We start from the raw sequence: 13,527 nt of genomic DNA on the forward strand, positions 1-13,527 counted from the left end.
GCTAAGGTCAAGGTCAAGGTAAAACAAGTGTTCCTTTCATAGATCAAGTGAGCCCTCTTTACTGCATCACTCCTGAGACAAGAGAGGATTATCAGAGGGCTGGGCTGCTGGATACCTGAGGAACAGGAGGCTCTCTGTTTCTACGCACACATTTCAGAATGTAGGAAGGTCCTGCAATTCATTGATGTTGAAAACACTCAGAATGATTAGTGCTGTAGGTGAGGGTATGCAGTCTAGATAAAACTAAATCAAAGCTAGGTCTTCTCTGTTGAACTCCATCCAGGTCCAGGGTTGTTCCTTTGTGCTACATTGCCTCTAGATGCAGGTTTTCTATCTAAAACATATAAAATTTCCAAAGTGTTTATACAGTTGTCAAAGTAATCTGAATCTTTGCATCATTTATTGACCCATAATAAATAGGAAATGGTTATTATAGGTATAATAACATTTTTACCCTCAGCAGAAAATTTGGGAACTTTTCTTTGGATCAAATGGGTGATGAATAATTTATTTTAAATAACTAATCTTAACATGCAATCAGAGTCATAGTTGCTTTAAAATGAAAGCAAATCCTAGGTTATGAAAGCCTCTCTAATGGTTGAAGACATTTTGGAAGAACTCTGTTTTCTTAAAAGAAACCCAAATAACAAGCTTTGCCTGTTACTATTTTAACTTGTTTTTGACACTATAGTCTTCTGTGTTACCAACCATTAGTGTTTTTCTTTCTTAAACAGTCCTTATAAAGTCACCAGGTAAGTGGTTGATATTGTGCTTGCCATCTCTGATTGTATCTATTGTTGATTAAGTGGGTAATAAATATTTTACCATTTAATTGATGGTATATGAGTAGATTCATTTGGATCATTTGATACATGTATGTTCTGTACACCTCTGCAGACACTCATCTTTTTTCTACCTTGAAAAAGTTACTATTGGATTTGCCCTTGATTTTGTGCCACTGTTTGTGTTTATAGGGCACTTGTATTGGAAAAATCATCTAGACAACTTTTTTGTGACCATTTCACACACACATACATACACACACACACACACACACACACACACACACACACACACACACACACACACACACACCACAGATGATGGGCTTGGGCAAGAATTGCTTTCCCAGTAGAAGGAATATAAGGTTGAGAATGGTACATTACTAACTGGGATGTCCAATGGATTTCTCCAAAGTGAACCTCATTCTGGTCTGTGCTGGGCTTAGATTCTTGAAGGCTTTACTTGGGCATGCCACTATCTCCTTTTTATCTGCTTGTCATTCTGTGCCCGAGAGAGAATAGTAGGGACCATTCATGACTATATTGTATACACATAAAAAATAGAAAGAAAGGTCTAGTGTTTAATTCAGTAACTAATGTCCTTCCCTTTTCTTCACAAAGCAGAGTGGTGGAAATTGAGCAAGTCATGCACCTGAAGTCCAGAGACTGGGCTTCCAGTTCCTGGTCATAGTTTTATAAACCGTGTCATAGAACCTTAGATTTTTCTCATGTAAGATGGTTTAAGAGCTGGATATGGCAGCTAATGCCTATAATCCCAGCACTGGGGAGGCTAAAGCAAGGGGAATTCCACTAGTTTAATGCCAGCATGGGCTACAGAGTGAATCCCCCTGACTAAAGAACAAAACATCAACTGATAATTTAGCTCATTTTTATCTTTAATGATCTTCTAAGATTCCACTAGAGCAGGAAGTAACTGGCAGGACTGTGGAATTAACTAGTTTGTGTCCAGTCTCAAAAATAATTGGGTTACACACACGCACACGTGCGCGCGCGCGTGTGCGTGTGTGCACGTGCATGCGTGCGCATATACATACACTTACATACACTTAATTATAATTATAATTAGCCAGAATTGTTTTGTTTGAAATGTATTAGGTTCTTGGTAACTTGCTCAGTGATTGACAGTGCAGAGGATATTTTAAAATCATGACGTTTAAGACTGAATAGCATTATTTATGATTGACTACTGATATTACTAGATATATAAACAGTATAGCATACTAGGTTTTAGAGTCTTTTAATGTGAAGTTTTTGTTTATATGTTTGATTTTTTTGGCTTTCTGACAAGAATTACTATAATCCCTATTTACTGTTTCATTCAGAGACACTTTTTCAGAAATCTTGGATCGATTCTGGCCTATGCCTTTTTGGGGACGGCTGTTTCCTGCTTCATTATTGGGTAAGTGATTCTTTGTTGTATAACCAGTCTAACATACTACCCAAAGGAATGAGATTCACCAATATGATGTACAAAGCACGATTTTAATGTTGTGTGAGGATGGCAATTAGGATACAGAGTTATCCTGTCTAGTATGGTAGTTGTTAGCTACATGTGTACATTAAATTTAAATTAAGAATGATTAAACTGAACTAAAATTACTAGATCATAATTTCTTATAGCATTCTCTGACAAAAAAAAAGAACCAGTGCCTCTTATTCTAGGGCTGGAACAGGAAACTTACATGAAGATGAAACATCTTTTAATATCAGAAAGTAAGCAAATGCTCAAAAGACAGACAACCATAAAGATACAAGACATGTCAAAGGAACCCAAAAGCCAACCTGGAAGTTCTCACCATAGACAGAGCCCATAAGTGGCTGAAACATAACAAAATAAATAACTTTCTATTAGATTATCATATAGAGTATAAAATAAATATTCCTAAGCCCACACATAGATGATTTAATGAAGAAATAAATGAGAGACACATTTCATTTGCCAAATTGTAGAAAGTATTATAGATACATCCCTTCAAAGTGGTAGAACTTAGTCACACCATCCCCAGATCTTCATCCCAACCCAGCTTTGAGTGTGGGCTGTATGTTGTAGCTTCTTATAAAGAGTATGGTACAGAAAGTAGGGGAAGGAGAGAATAGCTGAAAAGTAGAGAACATGGAAGATACTACAAGCCTTGTTGCTATTATATATCCTTGAGATTTGTGCTAAGAAGGGCACTTTACCTCCCTGGTCATTTACTGCAAACATCACCTTTGTCCGGAGAAAAAGCCAAAGAAATCTCAACTGAAGTGTACCCTGTAAGCATTGCTCAAAATTGCCAAGGTCATCAAAAACAAGCAGTGAATGAGAAACTGTCATAACCAAAAGGAGACCAGGAGATTTAATGACTAAATGCCATGTGGTACCTTGGATGGGATCTTGGAGTAGGAAGGTGATATTTTAAAAAATTCCCAAGCAAATCTGAATGTAGTAAGAACTTTAACTTTAAAAAATTAGTTGGAAAGCTGAGAAAAAGGCAAGACAAGGACCTTCTATTCTATTCTTTAAAAGGAGGGTCTTGGAGTTCCTCTTTATTGAAGTGATAGATCACTGAAGAATACCAGGTTCCATGCATTAATGATGATGGGAAGCAAGATGGAGGTAAGGCTGTCAGATGAAAATGTACCACCTAGGTCTAGGATTTTAGTAAAAAGAAATGGAAAAGAAAGTCTGCTTTCAAGAAATATTTGAAAGGTATGACCATGAAAGAAACCTTTGATAAGCAGTGAAGAGCAAATCAGATCTATTCCATAGACCTGTCATGGACTGAAGTTGAGCTGATTGGAATAACACCTGAGCACATACTAGGCAAGCATTAAGTTCTAGCTAATTCTTCTCATAAGGATTCCATTCTGCAGTGCAAACAATTCTTCACCCCTAGCGTAGCCAATCCACTGCTCTAGTCACTAAATACATAAGGGAAGGCAGTGACATGGTCCTTACCATCACAAATCTCATTAAATGGTTGGCTTTAGTGTACATGGAGTGAATTCTATGTTATTTTTATTCTTTTAACCCTTGCAATTGCTGTTATTATTGGTGCATGCACACAGATTCATACACACATATGTAATACACAGTAGGCTGTTTTTCAACACTCATTGCTATTTCTAATTTAATCTGCCACATAGGTAGTTTGCTCCAGGCAGGCTGAAATATTGAACTTGATGGTCCCATGTCACATTCTGTCCACTGTGAGGGGGGCTATATAGCTAGCCTGCCTCACCCAAGGAGGGCAAGAGGCCAGGTATATCAGCGGGGATACTGGTGATCTACTAGGACATTTCAATAAGGTTTTATCTTTACCTTCTTTACACTACTTCTTGATGGAGATATTAGTAATATAAGTCTCTCCAGTTTCACCCAGCCCCCTAATTTTTATGACTTGAGATATACTATCTTACAATTCTACATTTGTAGTGATTTATTATACATTATTTCAGGCTCTATCTTCCATTCTCCTCTATCACCCAGTTGCTTAAGATTCTTTAACTTCATGACTCATCAATGACCATACCTCACAGCTTATATAGTTGTTAATGAGAACAACTTTTAAGAATGAAATCTTCAGGGGCTGGTAATGTAACTCAGTTAGTACAGTTTACCTAACATGCACAAAGCTTTGTGTGGTGGTGGTTTATATCTGTAATTCCACAACTTGGAAGGCAGAGGCAAGACAATCAGAAGTTCAGGGTCATAATTGAGTGGATCAGAAGTTGAGGGTCATCCTCTGCTACATAGCAAGTCAAGGCCAGATTAGTCTACATGAGACTCTCTCTCAGTGCCCCGCCCTCATGCACACACACAAAAGCAACAATAGCAAAAGAAATACTCAGATGCTTCTGCAAGATAATAACTACAAAAACCATTCCTTAGTGCCAAAGCTCTATTTGCCTAGGTTTCTGGTAAGTGTCCAACCATAAAAGCTGCCTATTGCTTTCCTGAATCTCCCTTAAAGTATGATGTTCTAATAGCACTCTGTTATTATGTTTATATGTCAGCAAGATTTTTTTCCCTGACACTGTTTGCCTATCATCTTACAGAAATCTTATGTATGGGGTGGTGAAACTCATGAAGATTGTGGGCCAGCTCTCTGATAAATTTTACTACACGGATTGTCTCTTTTTTGGAGCAATTATTTCTGCTACTGACCCAGGTAATTAGACATTTGGCTTGACCATTATTGTTATTTAAATCTTATGAAGTTCAGAGCAGTCATTGACTTTTTTTTTTTTTGCAGTAGAGAGACTGTGGCATTAATAGATGATGGAGGAAGTAAATAGTAGTTAGATCTAACAGATTTGCTTTCTAAGAGAAGTATATGTTTACTTTCTGTGGTGGTTTGAATAAGATGTCCCCCACAGTCTCAGACACTTGAATACGTGATCCTCATTTGGTGGTGCTGTTTGGAAGAGCATAGGAGGTGTGGCCTTGTTTGAGGAAGTACATCACTGGAGGTGGGCTGTGAGAGTTTTAAAAGCCTCATGTCCTTGTTCGTTCACTCTTTCTGTGCTTGTGGTTTAAAATGTGAATTTTCAGTTTTCTCTAGCTACCATATCTAGTATTTGTGACCACGTGGAGAAGACATAATGGTAGTGGACTCCTATTCCTCTGGAACCTTAGGCCCTAATAGACCCTTCCTTCTACAAATTGCCTTTGTCATTTGTTTATCACAGTGGTAGAAAATTAACTAATATACCTTCTTACTGTTTTTATTTTGATAAAATGCACAGCATGCAATTTAGCATCTTAATTTCTGAGCATATGACTCAGTATTGTATCACTCAGCAACTAATTTCTTGAACTTTTTTATCTTTTTTAAAGATTTATTTATTTGCTTATTTATTTGTTTGTTTGTTTATTATGTATACAGTGTTCTGCCTGCATGCCAGATCTCATTACAGATGGTTGTGAGCCACCATGTGGTTGCTGGGAATTGAACTCAGGACCTCTGGAATAGAAGCCAGTGCTCTTAACCACTGAGCCATCTTTTCAGCCCAACTTTTTTATCTTTTATAACTGAAACTCTAAACTTATATAGCTACAACTTCCCTTTTTTCCTTTCTCTCCAGTGTCTTTCAACAATCATTCTCCTTTCCCCTCTATGAATTTAACTACTATAATTTCCTTGTGCATGTAAAATCTTACAGTATTTATCATTTTGTCACTGGCCCATTTCGCTTAGCATCCTGCCCTGTCAGTTCATCCATGGTGCAGCATATGCCATGCTTTCCTCCCTTTTGAGGTTGAATACTATTTCACATTTTGCTTATTGAATCATCTGTTCAAGGACACTTGCGTTATCTCTATCTGTATTTCCCTCTTTCACTTTAGAATGACTAATGTAGACATACTTTCAGACTGTGTTCTTTTTCAGTATTGTGCCTTCACCTTCCATTAGGAAACATACATTTGGCTTGAATAATTATTTTTCCTTTATGGAAACAGTTATATTTATAAACATTTTTGTGCAGAGTTCATACATAACTACCATACTGTGATGTAATTTTTGTAAATCTCTTATCTTGTAGTTTTCAATTGTTAGATGAACTATTTCCTAAAAGTGGAGTTAATGTATAGCCCTTCTCCCCCACACCTCAAAAACAAACAAGACGGCTTGACTGCAAGTTAGAATGTATAAAGCAAAGCAGGGGGCTGGAGAGATGACTCAGTGCTTAAGAGCACTTGCTGCTCATGTAGAGGACCCAGGTTCAATTTCCAGTACTAACATGGTGGCTCACAACCATCTGTAACTCCAGTTCTAGGAGACCCACATATAGGGAAAATACCCATACACATAGATTTTTAAAATCCCCCCAAAGTATCAGCTATTTCTTTTTCTAATGTCAGTTATTACAAGTCTTCTCTCCATGTCGATAGATTCAACTAACTGCAGATCAAATGCAGTTTTAAAAAACTCCACATGCATATATGTATTCATGTGTATACATATATATTCCTAAATATAATCACCTGGGTCCATATAATGTTACTCATATATCTATTTTCAGGGTTATGAAAAAAGAGACCATGAATTTGAAGGAAAGTAGGGACGGGTATTTGGAAGGAGGAAAGGGAATGGAGAAATGTTGTAATTAAGTTGCAATCTCAAAAATAAACAAAAACTATTGCACATGTACTGAATGTGTACTTTTTTTCTTGTCTTATTCCCTAACCAATATAGTATAACAACTATTTACATAGCATTTATCTTGTACTATTACAACCAATTTAGCTATGCTTTCAAATGCAACATGGTACACATAGGTTTTATATACACACATCATTTTACATAAGGGACTTCAGCATCCATGGATTTTGGTGTTTGTATGAGGAAGTTCCTGGAACTGATTCCCTTCAGATAATGAGGATTGACTGACCATACATCTTAGAAATAATTTAAGGAGAAAGGATTGGTCTAGTCCTCAAAATGGAGGTATAAAAATCTTCATGTTTCTGTTATTGCTTAGATGTACAGAAGCATACTTGTGTAAAATACTCTCTAATATTCTGAACAGTAATAATCTTAAAGACAGTGATAGTTCCCACTTGACCAGGCCTCTTAGGGGTCCTCTAGATTAGTGTTATTCCACAGAACTTTCTGCAAAGAACGTTCTATATTCTGCTTGCTCAGTCCATTATGATAGCCACTGATCATGTGCTGCTACTGAGCATTTGAAATGTGGGGTACTGCAAACTGAAGAACTGAGCTTTAGCTTTCATTTAATATTAAACAATTTAAATTAAGTGACTTCATATGACTAGTGATCACCACATTGAACAGCATGGTGCTAGACAGTTGTGTAGTTCTGAAGAATCTCAGTGTTCCAAAATATAGTAACCTTTCTTATCGCCATATATCATCATAGACACTCTCAATGAGTATTGAAGGATTGGCTGCTTGAGGCAACTTGGTTTGTGAAAAGAAGATGAGATTGTGGAGTCTTAGCCTTTGGGTTAAGCTCTCACTGATCATCTCACTGATCAACTGGCTTGGGCCTACTTTCCCTTCTCCCATTAGCATCCTCATCTGTAAAGTAGAAGTAATGGTTCCTGTTTCTAATGCTCTTGTGAGAATTAAATGTAACCACACATGCAAAGCACTGAGCATATAACATTTGCTGATTATGTTGGTCTCTGTGCACATCTGACTCAGGCAGAGAGTTCTGCTTTCCTAATGTTTGTTTAAAAGATAAATAATAGATCCTCACTACTCAAGCATGCTTCTAAAAAACACCCTGAAAGGTAGCTTTATTTAAATGCTAAGCTGTCTGTGACTGTGTTTAGATGAGAATTTGTTGAGGAATAGATTCTTCAGAAGCCTGAGAAAGCTGTTTATGCTGTCTGAACATATATTACTATTTATGTTTGTGTGTAGCTTTATTACTACCATCTTATTAGTACTATCACCAGTAATATGAGGTGAGTGTGATGAAGATTACAGATACTGTTTTCTGAACTATTAGTGTTGCTTTAGTTAATTGGATAAAAGCCCATTTTTCCAGATTACCTATATAACTGTTTATTTCCGTATAATGTGTCTATGCTATGTTATAAAATAATGGAAGGCATTGCCATGTTACATCATTTTTATTTGGCCTCTGAAGATTGTCATAGTAAGAGTTCCATGTAAATAAAAGTTCAGGAAACTTAGAAGTTTAAACTTGTTAGACATTAGAACATTAACTTTAACTGCTTTTTGAATGGATAGCTTTTGAAATGTAGGATGTTTTAAGTGTTTTACTAGCCTCCTAAAAATCTGCTGTTGGAAAACTGCCATAAAAGAGATTGAAACTTGAGTACAGAGTTAGAGGATAGTACTAGAAAACAAACAACAAACAAACTAAAAAGAGGCCCATTTATGCTTACAGTGAAGTATGACAGTTAACCTACTACGAATTTTACAAAACAGAAGGTTATTCACTGGGCAGCTGAGGATGGAGGTGAGAGAACCAAGTTGTAAATCCTCTTCCCTGAGGATGGGGTGGGGCTGTTTATAGGATAATGGAGCAGGGTAATTTAAGATATGGGAAAATGTGGCTGGAGGTGAAATAATCAGTGGTCTAAACACATGTATAATCAATCTTCATGGGTCTTCATGGAACACATGTTCAGAAAATGGTAATGCTAAATATGATGTGAGGGAAGACTAGGTACCTGCAAAAGCCCAAGTGAAGACTTGGTAGTATCAACAAAAATGGCACTTAGGCTGCTGCAATTATTGTAACGCTCACATCAGAGATATTAGCTACACAAAACTAACGTGGGGGTGACTAACTTATAATAATATAGTTTAGTTGTATGAATTCCAAAATTAGTTATTTTAAAACTCAACTGAGCCAGTAGCGGTGATGGTGCATGCCTTTAATCCTCAGGAGGCAGTCAGAGGTAGGCAGATCTCTGAGTTCTAGGCCAGCCTGGTCTACAGAGCAAGTTCTAGGACAGCTAGTACTTCACAGAGAGACCCTGTCTTGAAAAGAAAATCAAAAAAGAAAAAAAAAACCTCAACTGAAAGCAAGTGGGGGTGTGGAAGGGCAAAATCACAGAAACAAGAGTTAAGTGTTGGTGGGGATAAATGGGACTAGGCCAGTTGCACTTGCTTGATTGTTTCTTTTGGAGACAGGGTCTCATTGTAGACCAGGATGGCTTAGAACTCACTGTGTAGCACAGGCTGACCTCATTACTGCCTTGAGCTTCTGAATGCTGGGATTACAGGTGTGAGCTACCACATCTAGCTGTTTGTTTAATGATCAGATTTGGGAGTTTGTTCTCCTGTGAAATCTTGGAGACTGAAGTCTTTTTCATTTGATCGTCCACAGAATGGCTCTCAGGAGAGCATTGAGATGCTTTTGAGCAGCAACACACACATATTTACAACTCTATCACTCTTTTGATAAATACCCAACTGATGATTATGGCCCATTGAGCAAGGAGTTGGTTTTAAGGGGACTACTAGATCAGATTGGCTTCTTGTTCCTAAACAATCAAACACAATTCTGGTATGGAGTGGTATTGACTGACAGGAAAAAAAGAGCTGCTTATCCCTGATTACACTGTACTTAAGATATCAATCCTTGGTTTTCTCATTGAAAATGGCACCATATATGTGGGGGCAGAGACCTCTCCACTTGTGGTTGGTAACATGGGGTTCTTATTTCATCTCTTTAGATGGTCATTTTAGATTGATCTGCATTGAGGAAAGAAAATGTAGGATTCCATCTTCTACTGTATCTGTAGGCAGCTTCCAGAGAAAATGAGTGCTATTTCTTCCTGTGACTCATTATGAAATGGTTCCCCTAGTCTTGATTTGTATGTCCATGCATGTATGTAGGGGGTTATGGAGAACCAAATTCAGAGCATACTAGGCAAGTGCTCTACAATTGAGATGCACTCCTAACCCTGGTACCCTTCATTTTAATCCTGTTTCTTATGTACACCCCCAGAGTCAATCAGCATAGCAGATTTTTAAAATCTGTGATCCAAATTAGTTGTCCAAAACTAACTTTCTAGTTGTACCACCCAGTTGCTCACCCTTTGAGATGTGTTTCCAATATGCCACCTACCTGGTCATTCTTCCTAAGACCCCTTTATAACTCTTTGAATTAAGTCCATTTTGTATATAGTGATATGGGTACTTTTATAGTGAGCATTCACAAATATTAAATGGTATTTCATATACAAGTGATGTGTTCAAGAAAAGTCAGTTGAATGAACAGATCAGGTTATTAAGATGTTTTTTCTTCTTCCTATGTGTGCCAGCTATTCTGTGATTTTTAAAGGGTCCTGCTGAGGTGGGATGGCCTTGTTTCATACTGTATTAGTCAGCTTTGCATCACTATAGTAAAATGTTGGAAACAGTAACTTAATAAAGAGAAATGTTTTTGTTTGTTTGTTTTGTTTTGTTTTTCTTGAAACAGGGGTTCTCTCTGTAGCCTTGGCTGTCCCGAACTTGCTTTATAGACCAGGCTGGCCTCCAACTCAGAGATCTGTCTGCCTCTGCCTCCTAAGTGCTGGGACTAAAGGCATGTACAACCACACCCAGCTAAGAAATGGTTGATTTAGCTCACAGTTGGGGAAGTTTGGGTTGAAAATCAGGTATTCCCAATTGGTTTGGCCATCTGATAAGTGTCTGGGATGGTAGTGGTGGGGGTGCATACTTTAGCAGGTGGTCATATCTCAAACCAAGAGCTCAGAAATGGTGAGAGACTAGGGTCCCCCACAACACTAATTGAAGCCCCACCTTTCAAAGATCTCAGCTTCTACTAATGTTGCTTCTTAGAGGACCAACCCATTTTATGTGACAGTTTGAGGGACATTCAGATTACATTCAAATAAGGGCAAATCCCTTCCTTTAAAGGTGACTTTCCAAGCCTGTTATCCCTATACCATTCTCTTTTGGATATTTCCCCACTGTGGTCAGGCATAGACTTGCACCACAGAGTTCCTGACATGCTTTATAAGGTAATAGCAGGAATAAAGAGGAGTTAAGATTCATATGAGTTCTATGTAACTGTCTGTTGTTAAAGGTTTTAGATATGCTTTCATTGTCGTGAGCATTGTTTTTACCATTAATAACTATAGCATTTTTGGCAAACCATGTTTTAAAGTCAGAAAAGCTTTTTGAAGTCATATAGTAGATATAATTCGCCACTTTGTCAAATGTGATGGTTACTTTTAACTGCTCACTGATTGGTTTAAGAAACACTAGGGCTGGGCAGTGGTGACGCACGCCTTTAAACCCAGCACTCTGGGAGGCAGAGGCAGGAAGATCTCCATGAATTCAAGGCCAGCCTGGTCTACAGAGTAAGTTCCAGGACAACCCTACAGAGAAACCCTGTCTCAAAAAACAAAACAAAATGAAACGAAATGAAACGAAACAAACAAACAAATACTAGGGCATTAATAAGGAATACCTTTGAGTATGCTTGTGAGGGTGTTTCCAGAGTAGATTAATGGAGAGGGTTAAGACATGTCCAGAATGTGGGGGGCACCACTCTGTTGGCTGGAGTTCTAGACTGATTAGTCAGGGAAAAGAGGCACAGTCAACTAACAACAGCATTCATCTCTCTTTGCTTTCTGATTGTGGGCACAATATGACTAGCCACCTCATGCTCTTGGTAACATTCCTTCCCAGCAATGACGGACTATATTCCATCAAACCATGGGCCAAAATAAATCCTTCCTTAAGTTGTGCTTTTCAGGTCACAGCTATGAGAAAAGTAACAAGTACACCAAATCTTTGGACTTTGCTGTATGCTGAATTCTTCAACAGTTGATGGCTGTTTCATGTCTTCTATTTGCCCCTTCACATTTACCTGCTGCCCTTTCCTCTTTCTTAGCCACAGAGGCTGACTTATATGGAACATGTCAAAGGTTCCTTTGCTTTCTGGTTTCCCATTGGATTTGTCTATAGTGAATGCCACTGGAAGGAAAATGGAGGTACAAGAGTCCTTCAGACCAGTTGTACCTCTTCATCTGAAATAACAGCTCTTATTAGGGGATCCAGTCCATACAACTCTAGGTTCTCCTTGCTCTTGACCCTTCAGACCTATAGATGAAAGTTCCCTGGTTTTGCCTTCAAGTGCTGTCTTCTCCCTTCTATTTTCCCTGTACTCTTCCAACACTTTTTTTTTCCAGAGCTGAGGACCGAACCCAGGGCCTTGCGCTTGCTCTACCACTGAGCTAAATCCCCAATCCCATCTTCCCACGTTTTTATAAAAAACTTCCTTATAAGGCTCTTTTTCTTGTTGTTGGTTTTTGTTTGTTTGTTTGTTTGAGACAGGGTTTTTCTGTATAATAGCACTTGCTGTTCTGGAACTCCCTTTGTAGACCAGACTGGCCTTGAACTCACAGAGATCCTCCTGCCTCTGCCTCCCTGTGTGCTGGGATTAAAGGTGTGTGCTACCACCACCCAGCTAAAGCTCTTCTTAGTTTGCTGTTTGAGTGTGCCATTTGTTTCCGTTTAAGAACCTCTCTGACTGATAGAGTCTGATGCCCTGGATCTTCTGCTTCTAAACTGCCAAGCTTAGATACTGTTCATTTTTATTTGCTTCCATCAGTTTTGAGCCCTTAATCCCCAAGTAGCTGATGTGGATAGAGCCCCACCCACAGCAGTCCACAGTGGGCACATGATATAACTAAGGAATGAAACTTCTCTTGTGTCATCACTGAGATTTGGGGGATTTCAATACTGAAGTACAGAGCGGCCCGTGCATTACAGAGTTTGTTTTCTTATCCTTAACTGAGAGAAATGGTAACATTAGCCTCCTCAGAGAGTTTTATAGGAACTGAATTAAATTACAAAATTCTTAGCATGGTATCTGCTTTATGGTAAGTCATCAGCATTCATGATTATTACTGTTAATTTTTCTCCAACACCTGGATTTAAAAAAAAGCAATTCTTATATACTATATAATTATAAAGTACTAGAGTCCAAATTTTGCAGAAGGAGCCATAAATGTAATTCATGTAATAAGTTAACACAGAACACAACTTTTCAAAAGTCCTATCCCTAAAGATTTCCCTATTTTGTAACCTGTTGCATCAGGTTGAATGGAAGAAATTGACTTTGTGTTTTGAGATAACATCAGTGTTGTAAGAACATGTCCTCTAAGAAGCATTGCTGGCAGGCATGTAGCCTGTTCCTACTAGCTTATGTCATGCATGATACAGAGGATATTCTTCAGAACTAAATTAGTTATTTATTTTTTGTAAATGAATTAAAA

The 13,527-nt window shown here is 38.0% G+C and overlaps 1 protein-coding gene across 1 annotated transcript in view; it reads left to right on the forward strand.

Moving 5' to 3' along the window:
* Slc9a7 (solute carrier family 9 member A7) overlaps positions 1 to 13,527 on the forward strand; it is a 176,259-nt gene that overhangs the window by 94,676 nt on the left and 68,056 nt on the right. The window contains exons 4-5 of the mRNA XM_016009685.3: positions 2,126 to 2,202; positions 4,845 to 4,957. Coding sequence (XP_015865171.1) covers positions 2,126 to 2,202; positions 4,845 to 4,957 — 190 coding nt within the window. The remainder of the gene's footprint in view (positions 1 to 2,125; positions 2,203 to 4,844; positions 4,958 to 13,527) is intronic.

The sequence above is a fragment of the Peromyscus maniculatus genome, chromosome X, assembly GCF_049852395.1.
Source record: "Peromyscus maniculatus bairdii isolate BWxNUB_F1_BW_parent chromosome X, HU_Pman_BW_mat_3.1, whole genome shotgun sequence".
NCBI lineage: Eukaryota > Metazoa > Chordata > Mammalia > Rodentia > Cricetidae > Peromyscus > Peromyscus maniculatus.